The 19,083-nt window shown below is 44.1% G+C and overlaps 1 protein-coding gene across 2 annotated transcripts in view; it reads right to left on the bottom strand.

Annotated features, from left to right (window-relative positions):
- Positions 1–3,181: 3,181 nt before the first annotated feature.
- Positions 3,182–19,083, bottom strand: part of ZNF346 (zinc finger protein 346) — an 82,698-nt gene continuing 66,796 nt past the window's right edge. The window contains exons 7-8 of one of the 2 annotated variants that reach the window (XM_082255558.1): positions 5,641–5,761; positions 3,561–3,672 (exon numbers count right to left, since the gene is read on the bottom strand). In XM_082255558.1, coding sequence (XP_082111684.1) covers positions 5,683–5,761 — 79 coding nt within the window. In that variant the 3' untranslated portion in view covers positions 3,561–3,672; positions 5,641–5,682. Of the gene's footprint in view, positions 3,673–5,640; positions 5,762–19,083 lie in introns of both variants that reach the window. The other variant, XM_082255557.1, reaches the window with a different exon arrangement.

The following is a 19,083-nucleotide window of genomic DNA, read 5'->3' as shown; positions in this document are numbered from 1 at the left end:
AACCCCTCCTTAAAATTACATAGAAGGGAAAAGCTAGATGGTATTTGTAAACTATTTTAAAATAATTTAACTTATCCTACGTAAAAAGAAACGTAGTAAATATAAAGTAGGCGATATCCTAATTTAGGTAAAAAAGTGGAAATACACTTTAAGCAACTGACCTACAAAACTGATCTTCACAGTCGCGAGTAACGGTTTCTAGCATGAACTTATTAAACTGTGTGTAGTGTGCCCCCTTGTGGGTATTAGCAAAATAACTTTTTTCTCTACATGAACATTAGACAAGTTTAGCTAATAAGCAGAACAATATAAACACTTCTGCATTTAAATATTGAATGCTATAAATAACAATGAGTAAAATGAGAAACCTATTACTTTGCTTCATAGATGATCCGATGTCAGTAATGCGCAGAAGAATGAAGATCTTTTTAATTAGTCTTTCAACTAGAGCTACACATGTGATTTTTAACTTCCAAGACAGAAAAACATTCTTAAGTGTTACCGCAGGATATAGTTGGGTCAATAGTTTCTGTTTCATTACAGTATTCTGTGATTTTGGAAGACCAATGGCTTACTCACACTGCTAAAAGTCCCTTATGTGGCTTCCCACATTGTATTGTGATGCAGAGATGTTTCTCAGAATTTACATTTTGTGACTAAGCTATTTCTTTTAGCCTTAGGATCACTCTGTAAAAAGGAAAGCTAGTGGATAAAGGTATAGTATGTGTAAGGTGTGTGGATTAAAGCTCCTTCAGCCAACCTACATGCAAAACAACATGTTTACTCTAAATTGCCTCCTGGTCTATGAGCAGTAGAACCTTAAATGTGACCCTGTGTTTACTGGGTCACTTGTATAGAAAAAGCATACCTGCTAAACGAATAAATATATTTACCTTTCCAGCTGCAAAAGCAGCAGCTTTGCTGCAGGGAATCAAACCTTTAGTCCCAGTTCACACACATGCGATGCGGGAATCCTGCAAATCCACTGCGCACTCCCGCATTGCACTCAACTCGCAGGCAGTTTACACTGCTGTATGCGAATCACTGGGGGTGTCAATACAAAGTTAACGACACACCCAGATCAGTTCGCATATCGTGGGGGTGTCAGTTCGGACATGAATTGGATCGCATAGGTGTGAACACCCATGTGATCCGATTCTGGCGCAGAACTAAAAAGGGTCCTGTGCAAGTTTGGTCTGAATGCGATGTGAATTCAGCCATACAATTTCTATGGCTGAATTCGCATTGCACAGACATCACATGTGATTTGCAGAGCAGTGCGCTGCAAATCACATGCGATGTCTGTCATCGCATATATGTGTGAACCGGCTCTTAAGGTGAGCTGAATACCTATTTACCCCATTGGACACTGTGGTTCCTCCCGCTGGCTCATACCTCCTCTAGTGACATATGAGCTGGTGAAAGAAATCACAGCGTGTGACAGGAAAGTAGGTATTCCACACACCTGGAAGCATGGAATAGTTACGGCGGCTGGGGAGCAGAAAAGTGGTAGCGTTTTAACCAGTTCAGCTCCTTGAACGTAGAGTGAACCTTTAATCACAAGCCGGTGGCTGCATCCCGCTCTTACTGGCGCCAGGGAACCCAACCACCGGCTAGGGGAGAGAGAATTCTGTGAGACCAAGGCAACCCCATGCCTCAATCTCACACGCAAACAATGAAACCGGAAGTTATGTCACTTCTTCTGGTTTCAGATCCACCATTTCCTGGCTGGTACAGCCAGGGGACACATCTAACTAAGCCAATCTGTGCTTGGTTAGATGGTATGTAGGCCAAGGAAGGCATTGGGGTATTTTAGACCCCTAATGTCTCCATAAAGAGTACCTGTCACCTGCCTAATGCTATCACATAGGAGTTTATTAACCCCTTGTGATAGCAATTAAATAAAAAAAAAATCAAAAGAAAAATGTAAAAAAAATACCATTATAATAAAATATATTAAAATTAATGCCCCGCACACACTTGCGTGAATGCAAACACAAGCCCAAAGCACGCTATGTAAACCACAGTCGAGCCACATGTGACAAATCGCCACGAACGTCGATATGTGAGAAGAATAATTCTAACACAAGAGCTCCAAAGTTAACTCTAAACTGATGAGCTGTCAAGGGTTTTATTTTAAGGCATGGAATGCTTAGTATCCATTTACTTGATGCAACCTTTTATATTTTAACTAAAATCGGGTATTCTATGGTGTGCCTTTGCACTAAAATTCTATTTTATTATATTTTTTCCAGAAAATTTGCATTTAACAGTTGCACAAATATCATGTGCCATAAAAAACTGCAACAATCACCCTTTTATTAAACAGGGCCTCTATTTTCAGAAAAAAATATAATGTTCTGGGGGTTTACATAATTTTATTGCCAAAAATTAAAAAAAGATTTTTATGTAAGCGACAAAAAAAAAAAAAAAAATGCTCTGGAGACAAACTGGTTAAGGCATGGATCTCCAGAAAGGTAAGCATATTGCCTCTTCTTTTAGCAGGTATATTTTGCATACAAATGACGGTGTGCCGATAGGGTCACTTTAAAGGTAGAAAAGTAATAATATGAAAGCAAATGTATTCTTATAAGTAGGTGAGGAATTCCCCTACAATCACCAATCAGGTTCAAACTTTCAGGGAAGGTTTGAATCTGATTGGATAGCTCAAAGGTGGCAATGTAAGCACATTTTACTGGATAGCTGGAAAAGGTTGGAATCTCTGTATTATATGTATTGCTCTGTGGTTTCCTTTCCTTATTTCTTGCCCTAATGTGGGGTATCACTGGGACACAAAATGAGAGTAAATATCTCTCAATGGAGTCACAGACAGAAGAAAAAAAAAAAAACTAATAGATGTTCCTATCCTTTACTACTCTAAATTAAAAAAAGTTTGGGCTGGAGTTGAGGAACTCTCCTTCAATAATATCTATTTTCTGTAAATCAGATTGTAAAAGGGGTGGTAAACAAGAACTATCCCCTCCTTTCCCACTGTTACATAACTTCCTGTGCTAAATTCACTCCTTTTTATTAGTATAGAGATCATATGCGAGCAAGGACAGGAAGTTTTGCTAGGGGTAGAGGATGAGTTTGATAGTTAGATTTTTGGACCATTTATGTGGATCAGTACAATAAGAACTTTGTTTTGTTCACTGCACTCTGAGTGTACAATCCAAAAAATAAAAAAAAGGTAACAGAGCTTTATCTGTTCTAAACATTACTCAGGGGGTATCCAGTTCCTGTTTAAGTATTGTTTCCGCAGGATAGGAACAGAACAAGGGTTGAGGTGAGACAACACATTCATTTTCATTTCTGAATCATTGGTTCCATCGGACTGAAGGGGCCAAAAGCAGCACAGACCACTTCATCTAGTAGCCTTGGCCAAAGTAATGGTAGCCCTCGGGTCCAGTAGGGTCTTTGTGAGCATACCTCTGTGATGCATAAGGGGGCGGTGATAGTAATCTCGAACCAAAACCAGATGACCTTTGAAACATAGGTTCTGCCCCGGGTCGAAGTGGAGTACCAGTACTAGGAGGAGCTGAATAAAAGCCAGCAGATGGAAAATGACTTGCTGAAGAGGAGAATCTGGATGGGGGACCTCTAGCTGAATTAGGACCCGTAGAATTAGAAGTTGAAAATCTGTTCACAGGTGTAGTTACCGTTGACATTACACTGGTATAAAAAGAAAAACAGGCAATAAATAGACAATAGGGAATTTAAGCAGATTAGCCTGAAGAAATAAATAGGTTACCCACTTAGGTGGAACAACTTAAAACTGTAGCAACCAAATTCCTTACCTTATTTTCAGGTTTAGGAGCATTATATTGTCTGTCTAGGTCAGGGGTGTCCAACCTTTTGACCTTCCTAAGCCACATTGGAAGAAGAGATTGTCTTGGGCCACACAATAAAATACACTAACAATAAGGATAGCTGATGAGCAGTTCATCCTGCGGCTGTGCTGTGTAGCGAGGTGGGAGGGGCTTTGGAGGGGTGCAATTGAAAACTGGGGGGGTTAAAGACCATCCCAGTATCCCCCAGATACAGCCATGCAGTATTTACTTGCCTGATACCCCTGCATTCCCTTCGGCCGATGATATTGCAAACATGGCAGCCCTGGCATCCCTCCAGGCGTGCATTTTGCCTGGCTTGTCAATGTATTCTGCCGTGGCTACTATGTTTGCATGGCATCACCAGTGTCCCTACAGATGTACATAGGCTGCTGTGCTTGCACGGCATCCCACCCCAGCACTCCCCTAGATACAGCCATGCAGCATTTACTTACCTGGCGCCCCTGCATTCCCTGCTTCCGGGTGCTTTAGCAAACATGGCAGCCCTGGTATCGCTCCAGGCATGCATTTGCCTGGCATTTCAATGTAGGCTGCCAAAGCTGCAATATTTGCACAGCACCACCATTGTCCCTACAGACCCTGCCTGTGTCAGCTGGCATGCTAAACTCTCTGGGGCCACAGGTTGAACCCCCCTGGTCTAGGTTGTCATTTATCCAGGTCATGGTATAGCAAAGTAGTAATTGCATTCAACTGGACTTGTTCGTTGATTTTAAAGACGTCTCACGGCTTATCCAAGCCTATTATTCAGTTCTAAAGAGTGTCAGAAACATAAGGCACCCCAGCAATTATAGCCACATAGTCACATTATTGCAATCATGATGGAATGTGTCTGTCAACGCAGATATTGATTCTTTATGAACCAAATGGAAGGTGCAATAGGTTTGGTTCAAACATCTTGTTCTAATTACACAATCCAATCCCATTGTGCTAGGAATCCTGCAGCAGGTTTTAATTCTTCGATTTTCATAGCTAAAGTTGTGGTCTTTTCAAATAACAGGGTAGAAATGTTAAAAAGGCAGCTGTGTAAATCATGTAAAGCCCAGTCTGGAGCAAGTAATGTGCACGAGAGAAGCTTCCTCATCATTGGCTCAGACACAGCAGCGAGAGCCTTTGGTTCCCGCTACTGTCAATCACAGCAAAGGGAGGAGAGATCAGGGCTGAGGACACACAAAGCGGGGCTTGGGAGTAAGCATGTATGAGTGCCCCCATTGCAAGTGGCTTGCTATGAGGGCACTCAGCAAGGTAAAGGGGGGGGGGTAGGGGCTGCTCTTTTCAAAACCACTGCACAGAGCAGGCAGGTAAGTATAATATGTTTATTTGAAAAAAAAAAAAAAAAAATTCCTTTAATATCACTTTAACACACATTGCAGTACCAATGAACTGGATTGTGTAATCAGAACAGGATGTTTTCACAAACTATCATACCGCTCATTCTTCTTGGACAATCAACATCTGACTTGAAATATTCCATGGTGATTGGAATAATGTGACAAAGTTACCTGTGTGGCTATAAATCCTGGGGTATGGACCTTACACTTATCAAAACTGAAGAAGCTGCTTTGATAAGCTGAAAAACAAAGAAGAATGAAAGGATGGTAATAACATTGGTGTTGCGTATACAAATGCCCCCTATAGTGGATTTTTTCACAAATCCCATTTAACAGATTATATATGTTTTATATCCTTGCCTTTGTGCACATTTGTTCATTAACTTCAGTTTTTAAAATGGACAAAGGAGGATGTAAAACTTTTGTATATATACCGCAAATACACTCTAATAGGATCCACTTACCTATTATGAAGATCGTGGGTTTTCAATGCAAAGATGTCTTGGTCATTCTAGTAGGGGCTTAGGGACCTCGTCCTCAAAATATACTTCTACCCCTGAAGCGCAACCGGCTTTTGGAGAGGCTCTGAAACAGTGAGGTCAATGAGGAAGCTTTAGTTGCATATTGCAGTATATTGTTTTGCCCCAACTAAAGCACAAGGAACAACTTTGCAGTGAAAACATGCCAACATGACCTAAGCTATATTTAACAGATGTAGATGTAGGACTTCATAGCTCAATAGTTTGATTAAAAACACCTGTTGTGTGGAGATGAAAAGCCAAATAAGACTGAAATCTAACCCTCCTCCAGAACAAACAAACACAGACATACCATATCTATGCTGCCAATGGCCTTCTTCATACTGCAATCAAGTCCAATGTATATACAGTGCCTTGCGAAAGTATTCTGCCCCCTTGAACTTTTCGACCTTTTTGCCACATTTCAGGCTTCAAACATAAAGATATAAAACTGTAATTTTTTGTGAAGAATCAACAACAAGTGGGACACAATCATGAAGTGGAACGAAATTTATTGGATATTTCAAACTTTGTTAACAAATAAAAAAAAAACTGAAAAATTGGGCGTGCAAAATTATTCAGCCCCTTTACTTTCAGTGCAGCAAACTCTCTCCAGAAGTTCAGTGAGGATCTCTGAATGATCCAATGTTGACCTAAATGACTAATGATGATAAATAGAATCCACCTGTGTGTAATCAAGTCTCCGTATAAATGCACCTGCACTGTGATAGTCTCAGAGATCCGTTTAAAGCACAGAGAGCATCATGAAGAACAAGGAACACACCAGGCAGGTCCGAGATAATGTTGTGGAGAAGTTTAAAGCCGGATTTGGATACAAAAAGATTTCCCAAGCTTTAAACATCCAAAGGAGCACTGTGCAAGCAATAATATTGAAATGGAAGGGGTATCAGACCACTGCAAATCTACGAAGACCTGGCCGTCCCTCTAAACTTTCAGCTCATACAAGGAGAAGACTGATCAGAGATGCAGCCAAGAGGCCCATGATCACTCTGGATGAACTGCAGAGATCTACAGCTGAGGTGGGAGACTCTGTCCATAGGACAACAATCAGTCGTATACTGCACAAATCTGGCCTTTATGGAAGAGTGGCAAGAAGAAAGCCATTTCTTAAAGATATCCATAAAAAGTGTTGTTTAAAGTTTGCCACAAGCCACCTGGGAGACATAACACACATGTGGAAGAAGGTGCTCTGGTCAGATGAAACCAAAATCAAACTTTTTGGCAACAATGCAAAACGTTATGTTTGGCGTAAAAGCAACACAGCTCATCACCCTGAACACACCATCCCCACTGTCAAACACGGTGGTGGAAGTATCATGGTTTGAGCCTGCTTTTCTTCAGCAGGGACAGGGAAGATGGTTAAAATTGATGGAAAGATGGATGGAGCCAAATACAGGACCATTCTGGAAGAAAACCTGATGGAGTCTGCAAAAGACCTGAGACTGGGACGGAGATTTGTCTTCCAACAAGACAATGATACAAAACATAAAGCAAAATCTACAATGGAATGGTTCACAAATAAACATATCCAGGTGTTAGAATGGCCAAGTCAAAGTCCAGACCTGAATACAATCGAGAATCTGGAAAGAACTGAAAACTGCTGTTCACAAACGCTCTCCATCCAACCTCACTGAGCTCAAGCTGTTTTGCAAGGAGGAATGGGCAAAAATTTCAGTCTCTCGATGTGCAAAACTGATAGAGACATACCCCAAGTGACTTACAGCTGTAATCACAGCAAAAGGTGGCGCTACAAAGTATTAACTTAAGGGGGCTGAATAATTTTGCACGCCCAATTTTTCAGTTTTTTTGTGTTAAAAAAGTTTGAAATATCCAATAAATTTTGTTCCATTTCATCATTGTGTCCCACTTGTTGATTCTTCACAAAAAATACAGTTTTATATTGTTATGTTTGAAGCCTGAAATGTGGCAAAAGGTTGAAAAGTTCAAGGGGGCTGAATACTTTCGCAATGCACTGTAGGGAGAATGAAGGTGCTTCCAAATTGCACATTTCCCTACCATTTGTGTGGACAGTGCACAAAGTAGCTCTGACATTTTCACAATATAAATCCTACATGTAACAGAATGGGCCATAAAACATATATACTCAGTGGATGGAAAAAAAAAAAAAGCAGACATCCCTGTTCAGAACTGCACTGTCTTTGATAACAGCTGCTATATGGTATGATAGGGACTTGGCAAAGGTTGTTAAAGCTGACCAAGCAGACAAAACTGCTGGCACTGTGGTTGAGTTTAACTCAAAAGACAATGAGCCACACCATGCACTTACCACCATTGCAGTTCAGCTATAACTGGGATTCCTTACACAGGTGGCAGTTTTTAAAGCGGAAGTAAACCCTTTGATTTAACAATTTCAAAAACAGTTACGTTCCTGGTAAGCTGGTGTTCTATCAGATTACCGCTACCCATCAGATTGTGTAACGGAAAAGTGACGTCCTGACCAAAAAATACTTACTGCGCATGCGCTATGCGTTCCACGGCGCTATGTGTTCCAAACACTTCATGAGCTGATGGGTAGCGTTAATCTAATAGAACAGCAACAGCGGACATCTTACTACATCCAGCTATGTCTTGAATTTCAGAGTAATTTTACTAATAAAGTGAACGCATAAAAAAAAACAATGGGATTTTTGACTTACTATAAAATCCATTTCTCTGATGTTCATTGACGGACACAGCTCCTCATATTCATAAGCATTGGGTTATACTGCCCCCTACAGGAGTAGACTAGGCAGTAGACTAGGCAAAAAAGAATTCTGGCTACACCCATTGGCAGTCCAAGGGGGTATACTCCCGCTCTCTCTCTGCTATAGCCACTCAGTTTTGTTACAAGCAGTGTCTGGAGAATTATAACTCCACAGAGGGGTGGGTTCTGTGTCCATCAAAGAACATCAGAGAAATGGATTTTCCAGTGTGTCAAAAAGCCCATTTTCTCTTTCGTTCATTGGCGGACACAGCTCCTGATATTTTTAACCATTGGGATGTCCCAAAGCAGTGTTAAACATTAGGTGTGGGAACAACAAAAAAATTCCCAAGGTTAAACAGCCAACCAGGCAACAGGAGCTCAACCAAACAACTGGAGCCCACCTGAAAAAAACAAACACACCCTCAAAGAGGATCAGGTCCTCCTAAAAAGCAGCCTGCAAAACCTTGCGGCTAAAGCATCTGCGGATGCCAACACATCCACTTTATAAAACTTTGTAAAAGTGTGCACCGAAAAAGTGTGGCCAAAAGTAAAAGTGTGGCCACTTTGCAAATCTGCGTCACTGACGTTTGATGAGGGAAAGCCCAGGAGGCACTAAACGCCCTAGTAGAGTGGGCTTTGACAGGGAAAGAAGAAACCTGACCCCTGATGGAATAGGCCTGAACCACGGTCTGTCTAATCCATCTGGAAATGGTCGCAGAGGAAGCAGACAACCTTTTTTGAGGCCCATCCGTGAGCACAAAGAGAGAGTCTGACTTCCTGAAAGACTCCATAGCTGCCAGGTAAACCCTAATTGCCTAGATCACATCCAAGGCATGCAAGGCGATTTTCTTCAGATGTTTAGGCTTGGGACACAGGGAAGGCAACACAATGTCTTCATTCAAATGAAAATCAGAGACAGCCTTTGGAAGGAACGACGGACAGGGGCGAAGAACCAACTTATCCCTGTGAATCACCAGGTAAGATGAACAGGATAACGCCACCTGTAAATAGTGCGGGCCACAGCCTCCACCTTCCGGTCAGCCGGATCCCTAAAGGCTGGGGACTCCAAGCAGAATCATGGTTTCCTTGTTTAAACTGGAAAATTCAGGGTCCACCACCGGTGGCACAGACCACTTCTTAAGAAGGGACACCTCATAGAGGTAACGCCTAGTAAAGCGCTTAGGGACCTCACGGGGATGCTTCGGTTGCCCCCACTCTCTTGCGACAATTCTGTCAAAATAGGCAGGGAAAGGAAACACCTTTGCCACTTTGGATGGCTTGTGACTGCCAAAGGGCACCTGTGCCTCCGTTGCAGCTTCAGCTGTATCCTCCATCTTCAGGGTCTCACATACAGATACAATCAGTGCATCCACCAGCATCTTTTCGTGCACGGTCGCAGACGTAAAGGAATAAACCTTACTATCAGAGGATTCCAGACGAGTGGTTGCAGACCCAGCAAGGTGACCCACGTCCGCGGCGGCCAAATCAGATTCAGGATCTGATGAGACAGATGAGGGCAGGGGAAAGGAGGGGGGGATGCATTTTTTGCTAGCCCGCAAGACCATCCACCCGGCACACAAGGGACTCCAGGACCACCGTCAGTGCTTGGATGGATGGTTTAGACCCGGAGGGCCCCGCGGTCTCAGAGAGGGGGGGTCAGGTGGGGAAACATACTCCAAAGACTCCATGAGTCACCCGGGGGACCCCACAAAAAGTGTAAAACACTGCTAAGGGACAACCCCCACTGCACTGGAAGCACCACCTGGTCGCCAGGCACAAAGCGCCAAGCGATCCTCAGCAGAGAGGAAAAGGACCCCCCCCAGACTCACCACCCACAGAGACAGGCAACTGCAGCCACCAGGGGAATCTGCACTACACGTATGGCGATCAGGAAGTAAAATGATCCAGGAAAATTATTCAGGAGTCAGCACCAAGGGACGAGGAGGGGTCCCACCGCCGAAATCACCACTCACAGGGCCCCACTGTCATGGCCGCCACTATTTCCAAAGGCAAACCACAACAAAATGGCCGACGGACTACACAAACATGGCCACCGTGTATAGACACACACACACAGGCTACAACAGAATGGCGGCCCAGCGTGACACTACAAGCTTACAGGGACCCAGGAGGGAGACCAGGCCTCAAGGACAGATCCAGTCAGGACGGGGGCCCTGGCAGGAGCCCCCACCAGGTACAACCCCCCTGCACAGTTGATCGGCAGCGCACCCCTGACCCCCATCACCAGTCAGCATCCTACTCCCATCCTAGGAAAGTGGCCAGACCACCCAAACAGCCCCAGCGTGGGGGGGGGGGGCATCAGGATAAGGGATTTGGCAAGGAGGGGTGCCTGCAGGAAGGAGGGGAACGTGGGGGTCCAACCGTCCCAAGGAGGGGCCAAAATCCACCCCAAAAGCCTCTACGGGGAGAGGGGGGACAGCTACTCACCATACCAGGAACCAGGCGGGCACCCCTCCAGACAGAACCCCTCTCCATCGAAATAGGGGGAGGGGCTGTCGGCATGGAGGAATGCTGCGACTCGGCCGAGACCCGGTTGTATGCGACCTCGCGAGGCGTTTAACTCGCAGGCCAGCCCCCGTCCAGTGAAGCTATGTCGCCGCCGACCTAGCGCGGAGCTGAGGTTTGCGCACACTCGCTGCCCAGACTGGGGTGACCACTGGATCTACATTATCCAGCCTGTCGCCCAGTCCAACAGTTGATTGTAGATCTCACAGGAAAAAACCAAGGAGGAAAAAAATTTTCTATCTAAAAAATTTTGCAAGGACTAAAGATCCCAGCAAGGACATAGGTCCTTACTCCTGACTAGGCAGAAAAAAACTGAGTGGCTATAGCAGAGAGGGGGAGTCTATCCCCTGGAACTGCCCATTGGTTTAGCCAGAAATATTTTCTGCCTAGTGTCCTACTCCTGTAGAGGGCAGTATAACCCAATGGTTATAAATATCAGGAGCTGTATCCGTCAATGAAGGAAATAGAAATAAATATAGTATATTGATATCTGTGATGCTGTTTTCATGTTACATTTTGTAGAAAGCTGGATGCCAGCAGTAGGAAGGTGGCGGAGGCCATGTTTGTACACCCTGCAATGCTCACGCTAAACTTTAACATCCAAACAGCATCACAGATGTCAATATATGATATTTATTTATATACGCTCACTTTATTGGTAAAATTACTGTGAAATTCAAGACGTAGCTGGGTGTAGGAAGATGTCTGCTGCCGCTGTTAAACAATCTCATGGGCTCCATTGGTAGTGAAGTGGAGAAGTGTGTGGAACGCATAGCGTATGCGCAGTATATATTTTTGGTCAGAACGTAATGGGTAGTGGTAATCGGATAGAACACCAGGAATGCTGTCAGATCAGTTGTGCTCTCAACCAAAACTGCCTACCAGCCAATGGCTGAAGTTATAACAGATTACATGTGCAGCATCATGGTAGTTGAAGATTAAACAGAGGCCAAGATAGCAGCTTCCTTGGCTGAAACCGATAGGAGGGTTTACTTCCACTTGGTCACCAGCCAGCATCTGATTTCATAGAGCACTACAAACACATTTGATTCACAGCATGGATAACGTCATACAGCCAAGACAGGAATACACTACACATGCCTCTGTACCAGTTTTGAAACACCAATATCCACAATATTTTGTTGCATTCTGGCCTGCCAATTTCCGCTCACGGTCTAAACAATCTGGTACTCCCAAATTCATCCAGCAAGGCTACAGCGAGGGAAAAAAGTATTTGATCACCTGCTGACTTTGTAGGTTTGCCCACTGACAAAGAAATGATCAGTCTATAATTTTAATGGTAGGTTTATTTTAAATTTGACAGAATAACAAAAAAATCCAGAAAACGCATTTTAAAAAAAGTTATAAATTGATTTGCATTTTAATGAGTAAAATAAGTATTTGACCCCTTCGCAAAACATGACTTAGTACTTGGTGGCAAAACCCATGTTGGCAATCACAGAGGTCAGACGTTTCTTGTAGTTGGCCACCAGGTTTGCCCACATCTCAGGAGGGATTCTGTCCCACTCCTCTTTGCAGATCCTCTCCAGGTCATTAGGGTTTTGATGCTGACGTTTAGTAACTCGAACCTTCAGCTCCTTCCACTTTTTTTCTTTGGGATGAAGGTCTGGAGAGACTGGCTAAGCCACTCCAGGACCTTAATGTGATTCTTCTTGAGCCACTCCTTTGTTGCCTTGGTCGTGTGTTTTGGGTCAACATCATGCTGGAATACCCATCCACGACCTATTTTCAATGCCCTGGCTGAGGGAAGGAGGTTCTTACCAAAGATTTGATGGTCCATGGCCCTGTCCATCGTCCTTTGATGCGGTGAAGTTGTCCTGTCCCCTTAGCAGAAAAACACCCCCAAAGCATAATGTTTCCACCTCCATATTTGACAATGGGGATGGTGTTCTTGGGGTCATAGGCAGCAGCAGTCCTCCTCCTGCAAACACGGCGAATTGAGTTGATGCCAAAGAGCTTTATTTTGGTCTCATCTGATCACAACACCAGTTCTCCTCTGAATCATTCAGATGTTCATTAGCAAACTATAAATGGGCCTGTACATGTGCTTTCTTGAGCAGGGGGACCTGGCAAGCTTTGCAGGATTTCAGTTCTCGGCGTAGTGTTACCAATTGTTTTCTTGGTGACTATGATCCCAGCTGCCTTGATATCATTGACAAAATTCTCCCGTGTAGTTCTGGGCCGATTCCTCACCGCTCTCATGATTACTGAAACTCCACGAGGTGAGATCTTGCATGGAGCCCCAGACTGAAGGAGATTGACAGTTATTTTGTGTTTCTTCTATTTGCGAATGATCACACCAATTGTTGTCACCCTCTCACCAAGCTGCTTGGCGATGGTCTTGTAGCCGGATCCAGCCTTGTGTAGGTCTGCAATCTTTTCCCTGACATCCTTGGACAGATCTTTTGTCTTGGCCATGGTGGAGATTGGAATCTGATTGATGGATTCCTTCTGTGGAGAGGTGTCTTTTATACATGCCTTTTATACATACTCTTTAGGAGAGTGCTCCTAATCTCAGCTTGTTACCTGTATAGCAGACACCTAGGAGCCAGAAATCTTGCTGATTGATAGGGGATCAAATACTTATTTCACTCATTAAAATGCAAATTAATTAATAACTTTTTTGAAATGCGTTTATATGGATCTTTTTGTTATTTTGTCTCACACTGTTAAAATAAACCATTAAAATTATAGACTGATCATTTCTCTGTCAGTGGGTAAATGTACAAAATCAGCAGTGGAATAAATACTTTTTTCCCTCACTATAGTTCGACATTTTGAAGAGATTGATTTCAGTCCATTTATCTTATTGTGAAGCCCAAATGTTCCAATATCTTGGCCATGCTCAAACTGCCTTCCTAGAAATGACTGCCATGTCTTTTTCAGTTTTTTACTATATAAAAACATTCTCGGTAATCTGTACATGTGCAAAGATAGTGTAGAAATTGGAAATCTCATTAAATGTAATTCCATTATTGCATCTGTAAGAGTGACCTTACTGTTATAAGGGGCTCTATTGGTCCACTAAGTTTACATTGCAAAACACCATTCACATTTATTAAAGTGGTTGTAAATGCACTTTTAAAAAGAAAACCGGTTTACCATTACCTGCTCTGTGCAATGGAACTGCACAGAGCTGCCCTGCATCCCCTTTTCTTAGGTCCCCCGCTGGGGCTTCTGGCTCTTCCTATAGTTGCACTCGTGTGGGCCCACTTCTGAGCTTATAGACAGACAGTGGGGCTTGGCCCTGTCCCCAGCTCCCCTGTAACTGAAAGTGAGGGGAGAGGGGATTGGGGGGAGGGGTACTAATACCTAAACATTTAAATTGACAGAGAACCACACCATTAGGATGAAATCTGTCAAGTAGGGAAAAAGTAGTCCTCTACCTTTATTAGGGACTGATGTGTTGATGGGATCATTTTGATTTCAGATTGGGAAGCCTCCTGAGATCATTCAGAATTCACTGACAGGTGCATGTGACCTGCAATTGATCTACTCCTGAACTGCATTTGACCTACTTTAGCCAATTTACGATTGCCCGCTGCAGATATACTGCGGCAGGCAGCCGCTCCCAGGCGAATCTCTGTACATGTACAGCGCCCGCCCCCGCTCGTCAGCAGGGAAGCCGATACAGCGGACCGGCGGCTCCGATTGCCACCTGAAACCCGCGCTCAATCCCTGCTGAGAGAGGAGGACGGTCGGCTTCTCACTGGGATGACCAAAGAGCCCATGTGATCCTTCTATATAGGATCAAATGTCTCTATGGTCCCCTAGGCTCACATTTAACCCACTGATCATTTTATTTTTGCTAAAATAATTGCATTTCCATGTTCTGTGTACTGTTGGAGACCAGATATAGTAGATGCAGGGTCCTGGGTTTAGTAACAGTTTAAAGAATGGGGGTTTTGGAATCATTTGCCCTTTAAGATTAAGTCATGACTATATCCAGCCCCAAAAATGCACAAAAATCTGCAAATATTCCCAATAAAAGATAAGAATTTTAGGTCTCGTACACACGATGAGAACACTGGACAAATGACTGTCCATTTTCTTTTTTGCAGGCTAGGCTCATATCAAAAATGAAGAGGTTACATAAGTTATGAAAGTTCTCGCATGACAGAATACAACTTTGAAGTGATGTAATGTGCTGTATTGTCGTTTTTGAGAATGCGTGGTCTTGCTCTTCCGTTTTTTTTCGGATTTAAACTGTACTGATTAAGTAAAAATCGTACGATCTGGTATCGTATGAGAAACATTTTCGTGTTTGTCCTTCGGATAATTTCAGGAAGACCGTTGAGATCGTCTCTCAAGCACTGTGTACTAACAATTAGATTATCATACTATCGATTCAAAAGTGGTATTTTTCATCCGATTTTCTGATCATGTGTACTAGGCCTTAGGCTAAGATTAGAGTCAAGGATAAGGGTTAAGAGATTTAGGTAAAGGAAGCGCAATAAAGATAAGTATCTGCAGGTGGGGGTTGTTTTAAGAGAGCCTCTCCCTTTGCCATAAATGGGTAAAGTGAAAGGTTCTCTTCAAGTGTTACAATTTGGTTACAGGTTAAAATGTGCAGTATGTTACCTCAATATCTCATATTCCCATAGTGTATGTTGTAACATGTACTTGTCTTAAAAAGCATCCTTTCACTTTTAATGCTTTCCTTTGTGTGAAATGCCTGGTGACCCTGCAAGTTCTACAGCTTTCCTATTAAAAACTGACCACACTAGACACAAGAGCACATCCCAGTGTGGTCAGTTTTCTGGCTGTGCTGGGAGAAGTCTGCCAATCCTCCAATAGTCTTGTGTTGACACAAACCCCTGCGCAACTAATCACTGGGAAGATCAGTGTACTGCAATTTTTCTGTGTCCTGCTGACACACACCCTGCAGTTTCCACCCCTATCTCCCCAAGCCCCTTATGCAGCTGAGAACACACATAGTTATGTGATCACATATAAAAAATAAAAAAAATAAAAAGAAACGTGTAATATATATATATATATATATATATATATATATATATATATATATATATATATATATATATATATATATATATATGTATATACACACAGTACAGACCAAAAGTTTGGACACACCTTCTCAAAGTGTTTCCTTTATTTTCATGACTATGAAAATTGTAGAGTCACACTTCAAGAGGTAGTCACCTGAAATGGTCTTCCAACAGTCTTGAAGGAGTTCCCAGAGATGCTTAGCACTTGTTGGCCCTTTTGCCTTCATTCTACGGTCCAGCTCATCCCAAACCATCTTGATTGGGTTCAGGTCCGGTGACTGTGGAGGCCAGGTCATCTGGCGCAGCACCCCATCACTCTCCTTCTTGGTCAAATTGCCCTTACACAGCCTGGAGGTGTGTTTGGGGTCATTGTCCTGTTGAAAAATAAATGATGGTCCAACTAAACGCAAACCGGATGAAATAGCATGCCGCTGCAAGATGCTGTGGTAGCCATGCTGGTTCAGTATGCCTTTAATTTTGAATAAATCCCCAACAGTGTCACCAGCAAAGCACCCCCACACCATCACACCTCCTCCTCCATGCTTCACGGTGGGAACCAGGCATGTAGAGTCCATCCGTTCACCTTTTCTGCGTCGCACAAAGACACGGTGGTTGGAACCAAAGATCTCATATTTGGACTCATCAGACCATAGCACAGATTTCCACTGGTCTAATGTCCATTCCTTGTGTCCTTTAGCCCAAACAAGTCTCTTCTGCTTGTTGCCTTTCTTTAGCAGTGGTTTCCTAGCAGATATTCTACCATGAAGGCCTGATTCACATAGTCTCCTCTTAACAGTTGTTCTAGAGATGTGTCTGCTGCTAGAACTCCATGTGCCATTGACCTGGTCTCTAATCTGAGCTGCTGTTAACCTGCGATTTCTGAGGCTGGTGACTCGGATGAACTTATCCTCCGCAGCAGAGGTGACTCTTGGTCTTCCTTTCCTGGGGCGTTCCGCATGTGAGCCAGTTTCTTTGTAGCGCTTGATGGTTTTTGTGACTGCACTTGGGTACACTTTCAAAGTTTTACCAATTTTTTGGAATGACTGACCTTCATTTCTTAAAGTAATGATGGCCACTCGTTTTCCTGCACTTAGCTGCTTTTTTCTTGCCATAATACAAGTTCTAACAGTCTATTCAGTAGGACTATCAGCTGTGTATCCAACTGACTTCTGCACAACAAAACTGATGGTCCCAGCCCCATTTATAAGGCAAGAAATCACACTTATTAAAACCTGACAGGGCACACCTGTGAAGTGAAAACAATTTCAGGTGACTACCTCTTGAAGTGTGACTCTACAATTTTCATAGTCATGAAAATAAAGAAAACTCTTTGAATGAGAAGGTGTGTCCAAACTTTTGGTCAGTACTATATATCCATATACACATATATATATATAACTCCATATACATGCATATACACACACACACACACACACAGTGGGGGAAAAAATTATTTCTCTTACGTCCTCTGACAGTCGCCGCCCACTCATTCAGTCTTCACCAATGGGTATTGACCTCTTATCCATAGGAGCAAGCTAGGCATAAGACTTGTTAAAAACAAAGTAATTTACATAGACACACCTATGGGGGCTGTCCCACTGGTCCAATACCCCCCTGCTATCAGCCATCCAAACTCAGTTTGTCTTCTGCCTAGTTAGGAGTAAGATAGGCTCTCCCTGTGCTGGGGCTACGGTCTCAGCCTTTCTTCTGTTTTATGATTTATTTTCTGCAAATGTGTTTTTTCTTTGCACTACTAGCTGTTTATTTGTCAGAATTGAGTTAGTCGGATCTTCGGATGACGACAGCGTTGCGGATCTGGGAGTCGGACTGGTCGTCCTGGTGCTCCAGGACAGTGGGCCTTATGGAATCCCAGCCCGCCATCAAGCGTTTAGCAGGCTATGCGTACGCCCTGGCCTCGCAAACGACCTGTCCCTGTACTCAGGGATGAAAGCCCGCGAGGTGGCCACCTCGATTGGACGTCTCAACCGCGGCTCCGTGCGTTGCTAGCGTCCTGCGTTTTTGGCTGACGGCACCCCCACCGCCTGGGGTGGGAGGCTTCCCGTCGATGAGAGGCGCCCACGCCATTGGGTACGGTAAGTACATTCTGTGTGGGACCTCTGTCTGGGGATGGCAGTCTGATGTGTCTGTGGTATCCCCTCATGTCTGTGCGTTCGGGGGTCCTTTACTCCCGGACCGTGCGGGGGCTCTACAGCGTCTGGGACGCTATGTGGGGGTCCCTCTCCTGAGTGCCACTATTTTGTGTGTGTTGGGGTGCAGACATGTGCGGCGGCCGCTGCGAGGTTAAAACCGCCATTTTAGGTGTGGGCATGCTGCTGGCTTCACTGTGGGCGCTTCTGCAGCAATGAATGTAGTGCGTTTTTGGCTCCTTACGGCGCCATCTTGTGTGTGGCAATGTGTTCTTCTGTGCACATGTCGGCGGCCATTTTCCCGGAGCCTCCCATTACTTTCTATGGGCAACTGCAGTGGAGATCGGCAGGCATGTGGTAACACTTGCGGGGTCTGTCTTTGCTGTTTTTTGTGGGGAATATCTCTGGCTGTCAGCTCATTCCTACTTGCGGGGTCTGCTTGCATAGTCCTTCATAGTGGTGTACTGCGGTGGGATCGCTGTGCGCTTAAAGGGCCAGTACCTTGAGTCCCAGGAAAGCAAATTTCCCCCAGTCTTAGTGGATGATTCAGGTTCCTCTGGATCTTCTGCTCTGCCTGCTCTGACTGCTGCACTTGCCACTTTAGCGTCCAAAGTGGATCTTTTGATGGCTGAACGGGATACTAAAGAGGCCTAGGCTTTCTCTTTCTTCGGATTCTGATATGGTTGCCGTAGACAGTGTGCCCCTTGAAGTGTCTCATTCTTCCCAGTCCGATGGGGAGAGGGAGGGGGGAGGATGAGGAGGGGAAGGATTCCCCCCCCTGGGACGGCCGAGGAACGCGCAGCTATGGCTGCGCCGATTACTGCTATTAAGGATACACTACATTTGGAGGATGAGCCCAATCCTCCGGGCAAGCGCTCCTCTATTTGTACCCGCAGATCCCGTAAGGCGGCGCAGGTGTTCCCTTGCCTCACTGAGTTTCACGAAACTGTGAATGAAC

This window comes from Pelophylax lessonae, assembly GCF_965119305.1.
Source record: "Pelophylax lessonae genome assembly, chromosome: 4".
Taxonomy (NCBI): domain Eukaryota; kingdom Metazoa; phylum Chordata; class Amphibia; order Anura; family Ranidae; genus Pelophylax; species Pelophylax lessonae.
This window is presented reverse-complemented; position numbering and strand designations above follow the sequence as displayed.